Here is a 15,656-nt window from a genome sequence, read left to right as displayed (position 1 = left end):
CAAGATGATCTTTAAGGTCCCTTCCAACCTAGAAGATTCTGTGATTCTTAAACAATTTTCAGTGATGAGCCAGAACCTAAAAAATACGTAGTGTTTGATGGAATTATTTTATTTTATAGAGTCCTTTTCCTTTGCTACTTGAAAACTTTACTAACGTTTTGGAAATAAAATATGAATGTTGGGACAGATTGTTAATACACGCTGAGATCATAGCATGATGGACTTTGAACCTGCCTTGAAGAGAGGGAAGGAAAGAACCTTAAAATGATAGATGACTCCCATAGTTTATTTTAAAATGTACATTTCCCTGTACATCAGTCTTAGAGAAGGGATGCTCATAGCATGTTTGTGTGTCCAAAGTTTAAAATGCAGCCAATTCAGAATAATTTAGTTTTTACAGCTCTGAACAGAGTTCACCCTTAGCTTTTCTTTAAGTAGTTGCTGACAGGAGTACAACCTCATTCTGCTCCATGTGAGGTCCACGTGCTCAGGGACTTGGTATTCTGGATCTTGCTAGTGCACAGGAGAAAACAGCGAGTGAAACCATCTTTAAGTAAAGACTCAGATTTTGCAGCCAATGATTTTTGCCTTTGCAGTATCTGGATGTGAGATGAACAAGAAGTTACTTGCAGCTTTTTTGTCTGGCAGGTTCTTTGCCAGGGGTTTGGGTAGAGTGTGGTTGCTATCACGCATGCTTTCTGCCCATGCCTCTGAGGCACTAGAAGGTAGTTCTGCTTGCTGCTGTAGGGAATCCCTCACCCCATGCCTGGGCATACCACAGCTAGTAAACTAACAGCTAACTCCTGTGAGCCAACAAGATTTGTGTCAGGTGAGAAAACATCTGTTGAATTTTTATTTTTTTGCAATTTATGTTCACATCCTAAGCCATGGCCTCTAAACCAAGAAGATCTCTATTGCCCAAAGTGGAACTGAGTGACATGTCTTTACCTGTATCTTATCCTCAGCTAGATGTTGACTTGACAAAAACTTCATAGCTAAAGGAAGAAGTATAAGATCAGAGCCTCCCTGGACAACCAACCAAAGTGCATCGGCTTTTCTACTGACTAATTCTTACTGTTAAAGATGGCTGTCATACCTTGTAGTGAGAAGGGTTTTTTTTTCTCTCCATCTTGTGTCCATGTAGGTTCATAAGACTGATGTTACAGTTGTTGTGTTCTTCATCATGCCAGCAAAGACAAACAATTTCAATGTGGAAACCCTGAAAGGACAAGCAGTCCGGAAGCAGCTCTGGTAATTGCCATTCTCACTGAGGGCCTTGTACAGTCCATTGAGGAAACATGCAAAAGTTTCTGATGAAAAATAATGCTCTTTCTTCTCCGGTAAAATTGGGGATTGTGGGTAACTGGAATGTATTTGTAGGGATGACAGAGATGGGAATGATAAATAAGGGCAAATATTTCTCTTTTTTGTCCTAGGTTACTTTTAGTAAACTCGTCTTGCCGTTCTTTGTAACAAGTTAAAAAATAGTACTTGTTTTGCAGTGACAAAGTTGAAGGTTCTAGAAAAATCAGTGTTCTGGATGTCTTCTGACTGTTTCTAATACTCCCTTTGGACACACCATTGAGCTTCCACAAAATAAGGACCACCTGCTAATTTGTCAGAGTGACCTTCTCTGCCACCAGTGGGAAAAAGAAATTAAATACGTGTCTTCATTTATTTAGAAATATGGAAATTGTACTGTTTAATTCCACAGAATAACAGTTGATAACAGTTTGTAATATAATTTTCTATGTAGCCTACAATAAGCAATGGTGATACCCAAGCAGTAAAGCTTAAAAGCGAACATTGTCACAGCCCTTCTCAGTTTAACTTTTTCATTTTACAATTTCCCAAAATTGTAAAATGCAAATGTAAACTGCAAAAAAGCAAAGCAGGAGCAGACTTAACCTTCACCTGTTATGGGATTCCACATAGGAAAAGATACATGTTTTGAGGTACTTCTAAACTAATTCATGGCAAAACTGAAGGTTGGAATTCATAAATAAAATCAGTGGTGGGTTATCAAGAATTAATTTTGCTTGAAAAAGTGAAAAATGCCATTTCACTCAATGTATTTGCACATTAGTTATCTAAGCAGGAAGTGGAAATGTGCACCTTATCAGCTGGCAAGAGCGGTTAAACTCTGCTGCAGAAGTAAGGAAGCTGTCTTAAAGCTAAGGAACTAAAACCCACAAGACCTAGCTTCTGCTTTTATACCTGTGTCTCTGATTAACCTCTTTCTGATGCCAGTTCTATATTTATAAAATGATAAAAATCTAAACAACTTAGAGATCTGTAGATGAAAGTAAGAGGATACCATTTTTCTTATTATCTCATTAACTGCCTCCAGCAGATGATCTATACCTCAGTTTCTGGATATCAGTAATCAAGTTGAAGTCTTTGATTAACAGATACCAAACCTGCACAAAAACAGTGACAGAAATAGTTTAACAAGGATAATTGAAATCATTTCGCTTTTGCCATATCTGAAAAAAGAGACAGATATCAGAAATCTGTCTGCTCTCTAGATTATTTCTGGAGTCACCACACAGCAAGTGCTTGGGACTTACAGGAAGCATTCTACCTGGTTACCACTCTGGAAACAGGTACCACAAATGTAGAGGTTGGAATTAATCATCCAAGTCTGGCTTCCTAAAAAGTAATGCATCTGAGCTGCCTTCACTGCAAGTGGAGAGTGATCGTTCATCACAAATGATGTTTCATCCTGTATTACTTCAGAAAGAGATGAGTGAAGGGAATCATTCTCTGAAACAGACTGTCCCCCTCTGCGGATGCGTGGAGGGTCTTGTGCAACTAGCTTAAACTGCAGATTTTTAAACAGGGGTAAAATAGCCAGTTTTTAATGAGAACTCTGTACACAAGGACTGTAGGAAAATAATGTGAGTGCGGTGAAAAACAGCCATGCTTGCAGCATGTGCTTTTGGCCTCTACTTTGTCTTTGATGTAATGTTTGAATATAATGCAACAGGTAAATATTAAATAAATAATATATGGGTATTAGGAATGTTTGAATTAAATGAAATGCGCAAAGGTTTTTTCCCTGTTGTATCTCTACTACCTGGTTATTTCTCTGGTACTCGGTAATGCAGGCAGAATAGCAACAGTAAAGGTAAACCTAAAGATGTGAAATCATGCCAAAAATGCTGTTTCCAGCTATTCTTCCCACTGTGCTCTGTGAAAAGCAAAAGACCCTCTGCGTCATCATATGTAGCGTTGTCATAATCTGGAGTGCCAGGATAAAACCACCTGATACCAGTATTACATAATAGTATTAGAGGATTTTAAGGATGCCGCAGAAATTACATACAAGAAGAGGTTAGTACTTATAAAGAAATAGACAATCATCTGGGATATAAAATCCTTTGTTTCCTCTGTTTCTAAAAAAGCAGTCTATCCTATCTGGATTCAGTTTTGGATATTGTTCATGTCATGAGTCTATGAAAATGTATTCATGAGGGGACTAGTTTGCTGGGATTTGGATCAATTTGGTTTAACATTTAGCTGCTTTACAACTCATCCAAAATTAACTCATCTACTGTTGTGTCTTTGTGAGTTGGGAGAGAGCAACTAACAGGTATGTGGATTCTCAGCCTTGAAATTCTCAGCCTTAGGATTTTACTTAGGATTTCACTTCACAAGTTTTGTCTTAGCCCAAAGTATAATTCTTAGAAATCAAAACGGCAGGAAATGTTCCATGAAGTGGGTGGTTTACTCAAATTGAGAGTGCATTTGCTATTTTGACAACAGCACTTTCAGGATAATATAGATGAATCTTTGCATTTGGAAGAGTTGTTCATTGAAGGGTGGGGTTTTTTTAGCTAAAATATAACATTTGTCTGGTACAGGCTTTACTATTAGCTTAAAACCTGGCCTGAGCTTTCCAGGAAGTTTTTTTGGTTTGCAAACTAATTTATGGCAAACTACCTTTTAGTCTAACACTTGTTTTCAAAGTCTTTGAGTTATGAAATAGGGCAGAAAGTGATGCAAGATCCCTATTTGTTTAATTTTCTACGAGGTCAAGTGAAACTGGAGACCTCTCAGTCTTGATTAGTGTTTAATGTTTCTTTCCAATGATCCAAGAGATCAAGTTTCTCTATGTAGAGTCATACATAAGCTCTCTTTTTCAGAGCTGGGGTGAAAGTGTGTTCTGCTGATTAGAGCTAAATATTATAAGTAATCACTAGTGAGGTCTGCTTCTGGTTTTCACAGTGTATTCATCTTTGGATGCAGGTCAAATTCTCAGTTGTGCTGAAATCCATCAGTATGGCTGCTGGCTAGATAAGAGAGCTGTGAGAACTAGACCTCTGTCTGCTGCTGCATTTTTGATTCCATCCATATACATGAAAGCACAATTTAATTTCCAACAGCAGGCATCTCTTTTATTCTGTCTTTGTTCTGGATTCTCCTGGTTTTATACATATATTTATTTCTTTTCCCAGGGACACTGCACAATCTGTGAAAGAAAAGTTTGGAAAGAAACTCTACAATGCCCTGCTCAAGTGAGTGTATAGGTTATTTTGCTTTGCCTTGCAGAGCCACCTATTGAGCTGGCTTATCTGTGGTGTTTCCATGCTTCTCTTTCTGTAAGAAATTTTGACATCCATAGGAAAGGCACAGGAGAAGGATACGGGACCCTCTGTTCCATATATAGGTTACTTGTTCAGTAGGCAAATCACAGAGAAAAAATTTAAAAGTGCTAGCAGCCCATTGTAGAAAGTGTCCTAAGAGAGATGGGGGATGTCTGAGTAACACAAAGGCTTATTCACTGTCAAAAATTAACTACCTCAGCTTAAAAAAGTGCCAGAGACGAAGGGATATTTATTATTGGCTTAATCATATCCTTTCAAAAGACAGTTGGAAGCGAATGACCCAAATCACAAATGAGATGACTGGAACTTCAGCAAAAACAATGTGTGTCTAAATAACAGAAAATAAGAATTCTTTAGCTTTTTTAGAAGTTAATTGGAAGGTCAGCAAGTGTATGGGAGAACAAAATATAGGCAATATAGAAGGGCCATGAAAACAAAGGAAAGATTCATGTTGACATCAGCAGACTTCAGATCAGATCTTGTTTGCCATTTCTTCGTTTTCTTTATACAACTGTTAATAAGTCATTTGGTAAAATAGGCTCTGTGTTGCCTCTGCAGAGGAGAAATTCCAGACTTGAACAAGATTCTTGACCGAGATGATATAACCATTATGAAAAGAGCCATCTTTTCAACTCAGGTCAGAAAATGTGTTATTTACACAAATATCTAGTAGAAATGATAAACCTGACTGTGTACAAAGACTGTGTATGACATATAGTGATATTTTCATGCATTTGAAAAGTTTTCAGCAAATATACTTCTCAGCAGTAACATTTAAAGATCAGCTGTGATTGTTTTTAATGAGAGTATGAACCAAACTAGTTCTTTTGGGGAATCCATGGATATTGCCCCAGTCACATGCAAGACTCCAAAATTCCTAATTCTTTTCTTCTGCACTAAGTGTGAACTTTGCAATGTTCCTGAACCCTGGCTTCTTCCATTTACCTTAAATATCTAAAATAAGTCTCTTAAGGACACATAACGCATTGACTAAAAACCTTTAAAATCAAATGGTAGGCCTTTCTAACAGTTAGTACAAATGCATTTGTTTTGAGGTAAATTAAACAAGTCCTGTGACAGATTTTATCGTGTCATTTGTGGCCTTGGTTATATAGAAGACAACATGATATGAGCATAACTTTCCTTCCGTACCTTAAAATGCAAGAGTAAAAACTTGTCCACATGGATGACAAAATCTTCCACTAAGCTTAGAAAATGGGAACACGACTTGTTTGCCAGTAGTTTTGTCTGGCTTATGGGTTGCCTTTTTTTTCTGTTTAGCGACACTGTCTGCCTCCAGTTACCACCCACAACATGATTGATGATGGCAATGATCCAATCCTCAATACCATCCGACGCATTGGCCTTTTCAATAACCGGACAGACAGAGTAAAGGTACATTCTGTCATTTTCATTTTAGATAGAAAATGGAATTTTTTTCAACAGTCTCAGTCTGGATCATTAGCACGGGGACTGCAGTCAAATTCTTGATGGGCTATATTTTCATTTTAGATAGAAAATGGAATTTTTTTAAACTGTCTCAGTCTGGATCATTAGCATGGGGACTGCAGTCAAATTCTTGATTGGGCTATACTAATATGTTATACTAATAGAGCACTTCTTCCTTCTTCCTCCCTTTCCAGGAATAACAACTAGTCACTCCACAGATATCCTCAGTTGCTGTTTAACCAAGTTCATTTCAAGTTAGAAATCTGATGTTAGGGAATTGTTTCCATTGCTGCCTACTGTACTGAATGTGGAGCTACTACTCCTGAAATCCAGAAAGTGCCCCAGGTCGTTTGCACCCAGATGTAAAACTCTGTAATAGATTCATTTGCTTAAAACTGGAGGTCCGGGGTTTGAGCGCAGATGTTTCTGAAGTATTGGTTCATCTCTTAAGAACAGCAGCCTGATAACCAGCATTTGCTGTAGAAGGTAACCAGGGCTTTGATCCTGAGCAGAAATACTTCCTGTTCATGCTGTACTCATGTTTACATCAACCGTTGAAACTAAATGTATGTAAATAATTCCTTTCCTTAATTCCATGTCTATCTTGCCAGAAATGATCAGCTCCCACTCTCATGAAACTTCCAAAGCTCTCTGGCAATCTCTGGCATTCTCTCTGTTAACTATGACCATCTCATCCTCTATATATTCAAAGTAGAACCTAAAATTACAAGTACTTCCTCTTCCAAACCTTCTTTTTAAAGTCAGATCCATAGTATTCTGACAACGACATATCACTTGTTCTCAGTGGTTTGGTTTTTAAACCTAGGACAGTAACTGAGTAAATGTTCTCCTCAACTTCCTTGTTGCTTCTTCCTGGTTTACCATATTCTCTGCTAAGCCTGTATCTCCAATGAGCTCTGAGAGCATAATATGGTAATAATAAACTAGATGTAACAAAAGTCAGGTGGAGGGATACATCTCATTAGAAAGCAGATACCATATAACACCGGAGACAACTGTTCCTTCTTCTCAACAGACTTGATTGGCTGGCTATGCGTCAACTTTGTATGAAATTGTCTTTACCACTGGAAAATTACCTGATGCATGAACTGGTGTAATACTTAATAAGTTGAACATCACGGACAAAAATTCTGTAACCTTCAATTGGAAAGTCATTTTCAGAGATACCCATGCAGACACAGCTGGCATGTGAAAAATAGCTTCAGCAATGCCAATGGAAAATCTTATTTGAATCACTGAGATCATATAAGCTTCCATAATGAGTTTACAGCCCATTTACTCATTGCATACATTCATGTGTTGATTTTCTCAAGTGAGTAGTATGACTATTAAGACTATTAAGAAAGAATAAAAGCATATCCTTGACATGGAATAAGACTGCAGTATGTCTCTATGGAGAAAAAAGCCCAGAGAAGGTTAAACCCTTCCCTCACTCTTCTTCTTCCCAAAGCTAAGTGGACAGCACACACAAGGCACCTCTCTACTTAGCAGTGGAATATGGGGCAGTGACCCCAAGCCCTGCAGAGTCATGCAGATAAATTAGCTTGGGTCCTGAAAGTGGACATTAGCCCAAGTTAATAAGCTTTGTCTTTCAGCAAGTTTAATTAGCCTAGGAAATGAATTGTGTTGATGGGGCTATTATATGTCTGGTTTCAAAATTCTCTCAGTTCTTGAGAGATTGTTGAGTATTCCTGTATTTCAGCTATATGCTGTGAAACTCAGAAGTGCTGTATCCTCCTGAGGCCTCCTCTGGAAGAAGAGATCCCAATACTCTGTACCTTGGTACAACAGACCAAAAGAACAGATTTAATATTTCTAAATGCCTCAGCCTTAGACATAATTCTCAGTGCATATGATCTTGCTTGGTCAACAAGGATAAAGCTGAAGACCTGTCCAGAAAAAGGGTTTATTATCAGTACTATTTCCAGAAGAAGTTGCCCACAGGCAGGATACATTTTAGTGTGGAAAGTAAGTTAGATAACAGATGGCAAAGGAAGTGTTATCCAGATTCTTGGGACAGACCAGAGTGAAGAAATTGCTTAAGCTTATTGATAGTTAAAATGTTTTGATGATGGTTTTCTTTCATCTCTAATGTAAGTTTTGAATATCCAGGTGATCCTACATCCGGAGTTTCTTTCTTCGACAAGCCCGTTGCTGCCCTTGGACTATGAGGAGTTTGTTAGAGGCTGCCACCTTGGTGTATTTCCATCATACTATGAACCCTGGGGTTACACTCCAGGTAGGCAATTTGTACACTTAACTAGTACCAAAAGATGACTACTTGTTCTGTTGATGCAGAATAGCTTTGCAGCCAGTTTCTTCTGGAGTGCTGAAAAAACTCTTTTGGCTCATTTCCTCTGCAGTGCAAAGGTCTTACTACTGACAAAAATTGGGGGGCAGGTGGTATAAAATGTCATCTGCTGGCTGACAACTACTCATATCTCTCCCTGCACTGGACCCTTTCCCATACTAACATACATTTTTTTTTGTCTGTAGCTTTAGAACAAAAAATACATTTTTAAACTTAATTCTTAACTTGATTCAAAGATTATAAAAGAAGATTTAAAGGAATGTACATATGGAAAAAAGTATGGCAAGAATTCTAATGCTACCAGCCAACATACTTCAGTGGATTTAATTCAAGATAACAGTTCAGTTTGAAAGAAGTATGTAACACCACATCTAAGATATTTACCACAAATACATGCAGTGGTAGAGGATCTCTCAGAATTAAATGAAAATTTTTAAAGATATAGAGAGCGTCTAGCTTCTGACTTAAAAAAAATTGCCCCAGATTTACAAAAGGCCCTTAACACCTGATGAAATCAGCGCAAACTGTGGACTTGAATACCTATGAAAATTGAAGCCTAGGTGCCTGCCCGGGTTTTTTACGTCCCACAAAATACCTTCTGGAGTCTTGATACACACCTGAAAGTTGGGGTGCCCCTCTGAAAAGCATTTGTTGTAAGCCAATGAATCAGAATAGAAATTTTGCAAGTTTGGCCATTCTCCAGAGCTATTTCTCTCAAATTAAGAGAGCTATTCAATTCCAAGTGAGACAACTGTCATGCATTCCAGCAATTTCTCTTCCTATTTTAATCTCGACTAAGGTGTAAAGTGTAACAGCCAGGGATGATTTTGCAGTGAACATTAAAGTAAAACTGGACAGAAAAGTTAGACACAGCAGTTTTGAGGAAATCTGTGATTTACACTGGTTAAAAGGATAGTTTCTCTTTCCATTACTAGTGCAAAAGTGATTCTCTTTGTTGCTACCCATTTAATTCTCCCAGAAACAAAAAGTGATTTTTGAAGGTAAATTTATAGCTCTATTTTATAGACACCATTTTCATTGTCACATTAATGAAGGACATGTAGATGGCTTTCAGCATGTCAGAGACAAGCATATTTACTTTACCTGCATGTTTAGTTTAGACTTAAGTTCATTGGCAAAAACTCTTTAAACCTGAATAAACAGTTATACTTACTCACAGCAAGGATCGAAATAACTACAAAAGATACATGCATTTTCTAATTTTATAAAATTAGCTCCACGTGTACTTTGAATGCAGTCCTGAGTTAATGATGGGATCTATTGGGGGTTTTTCTTGCTATAGGGACCAGTTTACAAACAATGACTATAAACTTAAAACTTAAGAGATACAGTTTTGTAAACAGTTGTGAACAACTAATGAACAGATGTGTACAGCAAGCTTCAATTTAAAATCCAAACATGATCTAGACAATATATTGCAGTTCTGTGCTTCAACACTGGACTCCAGAAAGTTTTCAGTTTAGTTGCTAGGAAACACAAAGATGTTCGCAAAAATAGTGTGACATTTTTTCTTTAAGATTTCTTTTTCTTTCTTTCTTTTTTCTTTTTCTCTGAATCCACAGCAAAGCATAATAGTTTTCACATTTTTGGAGCAGCTCTAGTGTTATGGGACTTTCTGCCTGCCATTTTCTTTTTCTTTTTTTCTCTCAAGGTGAAATCGTTCAAAGCATATTTCCCTGAACCCTTTTTGTCTCTTTTGGCAGCTGAATGTACTGTGATGGGCATTCCCAGTGTAACCACAAACCTTTCTGGATTTGGCTGTTTCATGCAGGAACACGTTGCTGACCCAGCGGCTTATGGTAAAAATTCTAAGACCGTATCAAAATACCACCCCTAAGTTAGGAAAGCAAGAGGCACAGCAATGATTCTGTTACTCCTCGGTTTCGTGCTTTCACTAGTGAAATGGAGTTCATTGAGGGAATATATTCAGAGCTCTGAACATCTCACTGTGTTAAACAAGCCATTCAAGCATTCATATTTATCCAAACCCTTTCCAGGTTCTCTCTTGTCTCCTTTATCCTTCCTAACTCAGCATTCCTCATACCTATTCTGGAGTCTACCAGCACTTCCCTTTAATGCTTCTGTTACAGGGTAACCCTTCAAAAGAAGCAGTGAAAATCTGCTGCTCTTTGAATAGTCCAAGAAGTATGCACGGGGACCTAGAGGCCAGTGAAACTTGCCCCCATCAGGCAAACAGAAATTATCATGTACGCTAAAAAGTAAACGTGAAAATAAAAGGAACCTACTTAACAAATAAGAATCTGCTCATAAAGGTTTAGAAATGGTTTGTGATTGGCGTGTGGTAAGGAGGGGGGTAGCCATCTCCTGGTCTGTCAAGACAATATTGACAATGTGCCCAAACTAGGCCTCTTCCTAAGTACCTGGGCTTGTCTGCACCATCAGCCGATGGTGGCTCCACACTAGTACCAGCTATATACATGCTCTAGCTCTAGGCAATCCTGCTTCAGCAGGGGAGTTGGACTAGATGATCTCTGTGGTCCCTTCCAACTCTAAAATTCAGTGAAATACCCTGACCCAGAGGCAGGGGTAGAGCCAGTTGCAAAATAGAGCTGCGCCTGCCTGTGTAGACATGTCTTTGAGAGCCTTCAGAAAGGTCACAGACTGAGAGCACAGCTCACTTGCTCTTCTCTGACAAACCATAGATGTGAGTGTTGACATAATTTACTGTACATTTTCCCCCCCAGGGGACACCAGGCACTTCCTTTAAGGTAGCTGTGTGTCTGTCTTGTCCATTAAGATACCTGAGGCCTAGTACGCTCTTCTTCACACCGTACTGGTGTAAGGAAGGTGGCAAGAATAAAGTATTGATCTTGACAAACTATGGAGAGTCAAAGTTTACCTCAGCCCTCTCTCTGCCAGAATTGTGTATTGACTGATGTATGTGAGTTAACTATCTCTATGGAAATGCTTGTATTTCTAGAGAAAACAGTCTCTCTCATGCAGGCTGATTCTGACCATCCACACTTCTAAATTCTACTGCATACTAGGAAAGCACTACATTATTTTCTTTAAGCAGTCAGTATTTTAAAAATCATGGGAGACAAAAATTATATATCCTTATCCAGGAACTCTGGAATCCTATTGGACATACTTAAAAACAACATAGCCTCTGAGTTTTGAATAATTTACTGAATTTCAGCCTGAAACATGAAGAAAATTAAAACAAAAATACCTATTTCTCTGCATCATTCCATTCCATCAGAATAGTAACAAATGTTCCAGTCATAGCTGCCTTTTAACATTAAAAAGAAGATATAGTATTTGTAATGTTTGTAAGACTATGTGACAGAAGGTAGAATGGAAATGTAAGAGGTCAGATCCCATTTTCGGTCCCGCTCATCTTCACGTCGTTTGTGTCCTTCAGGAATCTACATCGTTGACAGGAGATTCCGCTCCCCTGATGAATCCTGCAACCAGCTGACTCAGTTCCTCTACGGATTTTGTCAGCAGTCCCGTCGCCAGAGGATCATCCAAAGAAACCGAACTGAGAGGCTCTCAGATCTGTTGGACTGGAGATACCTAGGCAGGGTGTGTGAAATTATGTTACTTAATTAAAAATTCCAGACACATTTGGTCTAACTAGCAGTCTTCAGCATCGTGCTACATTGCAAGGAGTCTTCCCTGTTCTGAAAAGCACCTCTCAAAGGTGCTGAAGGCAAAGCCTGCCTTTGCGCTTCATGTGTAATGCTCCCGTTCACCACCCATAAGGAGAGACACGACTCAACTGAATAGGTTAGAGAGGAAGACAGTCACACTGAGGCCTTGCAAAGGTCATGCAAAAGACAGTGTAAAAAGCTTGTGCCTCTGACAATACTGGCAACACTACACGAAGTGGGATTTGTGCTCCAAAGCCATCTGGACTCTTTCAAAAATCCTACGTGTTCTTCCTAAAATGTTTCTGGGCCTTGTGGCTCCTCTAAACTCCTAAACTGTCCCTGTGGCTTAAAGGCAAAATAGTGTTTTTAATTTGACATAGGAAACACTGCAGTACCACCTGCAGTGTCATACTTCAGTCCACAGGAGCAAAGAACTGGATGCACATATATCAGTTTTGTAACTATTTTGGACCTTGTCCTGCCCTGATATCTGTGTTAGAACCTTTTTGTTTATATAGTTCACAGCACAGCACAACACCCTGACACCACAAACTTTTTTCAGCGCATGTGACGGAGAGTCGTGAATATAGTGGATCCATAAATACTTTTGCCAAAGTCTTAAGAGTCACCAGCTCTCAGTGAACGGATCCATAAATACTTTTGCCAAAGTCTTAAATACCAGCTCTCAGTGAATGTCTTTGTAACTGTTACACATGCTTCCTATGCAAGGATGAGTCCAAAGTTTATGTGTATACACATGCATAATTAAAGATGTAAATTTTCCTGGTTAGAAAAGAGGCAGCTCTCTCTTGAGGATCAAAGAATACCTATCACTCAAGAAGAACTACGCTGACTGAAACAAGTGCAGGGTTCTGTCTTGATACATCTTAGTCTTACAGAAAACTTACTCAGCTTCTGTTCCAGACTACTTTAGTGTGAATGGGTCAATATTTCACAGCAATGTGTTCATTACAAGCAGTGGTATCAATTGGATTCTCCTTAACTGAAAAGATTTTTAGGCTTTGTTCAGCATCATCTTTTAGATGATACTAATTTTATATTAATTTTTTCCTGCTTAAATCTACCCACGACTTCCTTGACTTGTAAAGGCTTCTCTTTTATGTTGCAGTATTACATGCATGCCAGACACTTGGCTCTCAGCAGAACATTTCCAGATAAATTTGAGATGGAACCAAGTGCTCCACCAAAGGTAAAGTCTGCTTTTGGAGCAGAGATCATCTGCATTTTAGCTACTTTACAAAGAGAGAGAGAAAGAATGTGCGTGTGACAGAAAGAGAGAGAAGAAAGTTAGCAAGTGTTGTTTTAACTGAAGGGGAGTAGGAACTCATATTTAAAAGCTCAACAAGACCCAACCTTCAGTCAGGAGTTTTAATGGTATTAGATGCAAACACTTAGATGCAAACACTTGGGGTACTAGGTGCAATACAGGAACTGTTCCTCAGGTGATTTAGAGTCACCTGGATGGGACTATGCCACTTCAGACCAGTTGAGGAACTGGCCCTTGAAATTCCTATTAGAGGAGTGGCAGCTTCTAATTTTTCTTCTCATAAAGGCCATGGAGATGTTCTGCACAAACTAAATAGAAGGGAAGATGGAAAAGGATGTTCTAGGGAAAGCGAGGCAAAGTATTGCCTTCATCTATACATGGTATGTGAGGAGGAGGCTGTGGCTGGAACTACAAGGGGTCAGCTTGAAGGCACACCTTCAAACAGTTCTTACATAGTGCATATTAGCACTAATTTGAGAAAGGAGGCTGCTCTGATCCAATGTAAGAACCACGTTATTTGAAACCTCCAGAGAGCAACTCATTTTTTTAAATAAGAAGGAGGGAGGCTCAGGCCAAAATTCCTTGGTTGGTTCTAATTTTGCATATATTGACCTTATAATGAGAACACTGTTTTAAAACTTCAGATTGCAATCTGAATTTCAATAAGCACATCATAACTGTAGAGGACAGAAGGATTTCATGTTGTGTTCACGGTTTTAAGGCTCAGTAAAGGTAGTCATGTTTTGCAAAAAGTGGTGCTGGAAGCACAGCTTATTTTTTATGGCACAGGCTAAAGATTACTGCCATACAAGCACGTACTTAATGGCTGAGAAGGACTAAGGGGACCTGGTTTCAAAGGAGTTTAATTTTAGAGTGCAGAGTATGTGCAATCCACCACTGATTTCCTTTGAAGTGTTGATAGCCTTAAATTGCTGTATACAACCAATTGAGGAATGCTGTGATAATATATACAACTTGCTTCTCTCTTTGCCAGACGGAAGGTTTCAGGTATCCCAGGCCTTCATCAGTGCCACCGTCACCTTCTGTCTCTCAGCATTCCAGCCCTCACCAGAGTGAAGGCGAAGATGAAGATGAGGATGAAAGATACGATGAGGATGAGGAAGCCGAAAGGGATAGGCAAAACATCAAGTCTCCCTTTTCCCTTGGAGTATTGCCACAAGGAAAAAAGAAACAGCATGGAGAATACAGGAACTGAATTTGTTGCTCTCACCCTGGTAGGGTCTCTCCATCCATTCAACAGTTTGTCCTGTAGGCTTGGCAAGCTTTGTATTAAGGACAGATATAATTAGGGGAATCTTAAATGTCACTTGAGTTACACCGTTGGAAAGCCTAACATTATTTCACCCTGAAAGTAGTTTAAATGACAATTTCTCTGTGCCCTTTGAGGTAGAAGAGCTTTCTCAAGTTTAATAAACCTAGAGAATGCGACAATCCCTTCAGGAGCTTATACAAACTGCAGATCATACCTTTGTCTACGTAATCGCCTATGTTAATCATAGTCCATGCTGGTAACTCCATTATGGGTGTCCCAAATGTGTTCCTGCTTCATTTATGTTCCCCCTTTTCCCCTCCAAAACTAATATGAACTTTAAGACAGAGCACAACAAATTTAGAGAAAAAAAAGTCTTACACTGGGGAAACCTTGGCAGGGTTAAAAAAGATACACTGAAAAGAAAATGGTCTTTCTTTTTCCTTATGCTGTTTATTATAAGCTTACATCATGTAAAACTTTTTTTTCAGCACACAGTCTTGATCCAGTGGTAAAACATACTTCCTGTGGAACAATGTAAAGTCTTATGCAGTGGGCATTTGAATTTGAGACAAATAAAGTCATCTTTCTGAAGTCATTTAGACCCACAATAAACAGCAGACCGTTTATTTTCTGGTTCCTCTGGTATGTGTCTTTTATTGTTTTCATCTTGTCTTAGATTCTGAGTTTGTTAACAAACTAGTTTGAGAGGAAATGAATGTGACTCGGCTACAGAGAATTACAGCATTTCCTTAATTTCCTTAATCCTTTAAGGTAATGCCTTCTCCTGCCGACAAACCAATATGCCACAGAGCAATGTGACAACATTTAAAGATGAGTAACTCCAATTCTTTCAATTGCCCCATTAATCCTTGGTCTATTTCACTTCTAGAAAAGACCTAGTCATAACAAGTAACGCTAAAAAGAGTTCCAGGAACACATCTGCCCCACAGACATAATTTCAAAAAGCACCTGAAACTTAAAAGTGCTTGGGGAATAATTGAGCCTCACAATGAGAACTAGACGTTTCATTTGCCTTACAGAAACCTTTCAAAAGTATTTCAATTCC

The 15,656-nt window shown here is 38.7% G+C and overlaps 1 protein-coding gene across 1 annotated transcript in view; it reads left to right on the top strand.

Annotated features, from left to right (window-relative positions):
• The window catches only part of GYS2 (glycogen synthase 2), a 72,074-nt gene extending 56,849 nt beyond the window's left edge, over nucleotides 1-15,225 (top strand). The window contains exons 14-22 of the mRNA XM_014956997.1: nucleotides 1,145-1,251; nucleotides 4,461-4,520; nucleotides 5,169-5,247; nucleotides 5,892-6,005; nucleotides 8,193-8,319; nucleotides 10,116-10,211; nucleotides 11,798-11,961; nucleotides 13,159-13,239; nucleotides 14,312-15,225. Coding sequence (XP_014812483.1) covers nucleotides 1,145-1,251; nucleotides 4,461-4,520; nucleotides 5,169-5,247; nucleotides 5,892-6,005; nucleotides 8,193-8,319; nucleotides 10,116-10,211; nucleotides 11,798-11,961; nucleotides 13,159-13,239; nucleotides 14,312-14,533 — 1,050 coding nt within the window. The 3' untranslated portion in view covers nucleotides 14,534-15,225. The remainder of the gene's footprint in view (nucleotides 1-1,144; nucleotides 1,252-4,460; nucleotides 4,521-5,168; nucleotides 5,248-5,891; nucleotides 6,006-8,192; nucleotides 8,320-10,115; nucleotides 10,212-11,797; nucleotides 11,962-13,158; nucleotides 13,240-14,311) is intronic.
• Nucleotides 15,226-15,656: the final 431 nt, after the last annotated feature.

The sequence above is a fragment of the Calidris pugnax genome, unplaced genomic scaffold, assembly GCF_001431845.1.
Source record: "Calidris pugnax isolate Ruff unplaced genomic scaffold, ASM143184v1 scaffold189, whole genome shotgun sequence".
Taxonomy (NCBI): Eukaryota; Metazoa; Chordata; class Aves; order Charadriiformes; family Scolopacidae; genus Calidris; species Calidris pugnax.
This window is presented reverse-complemented; position numbering and strand designations above follow the sequence as displayed.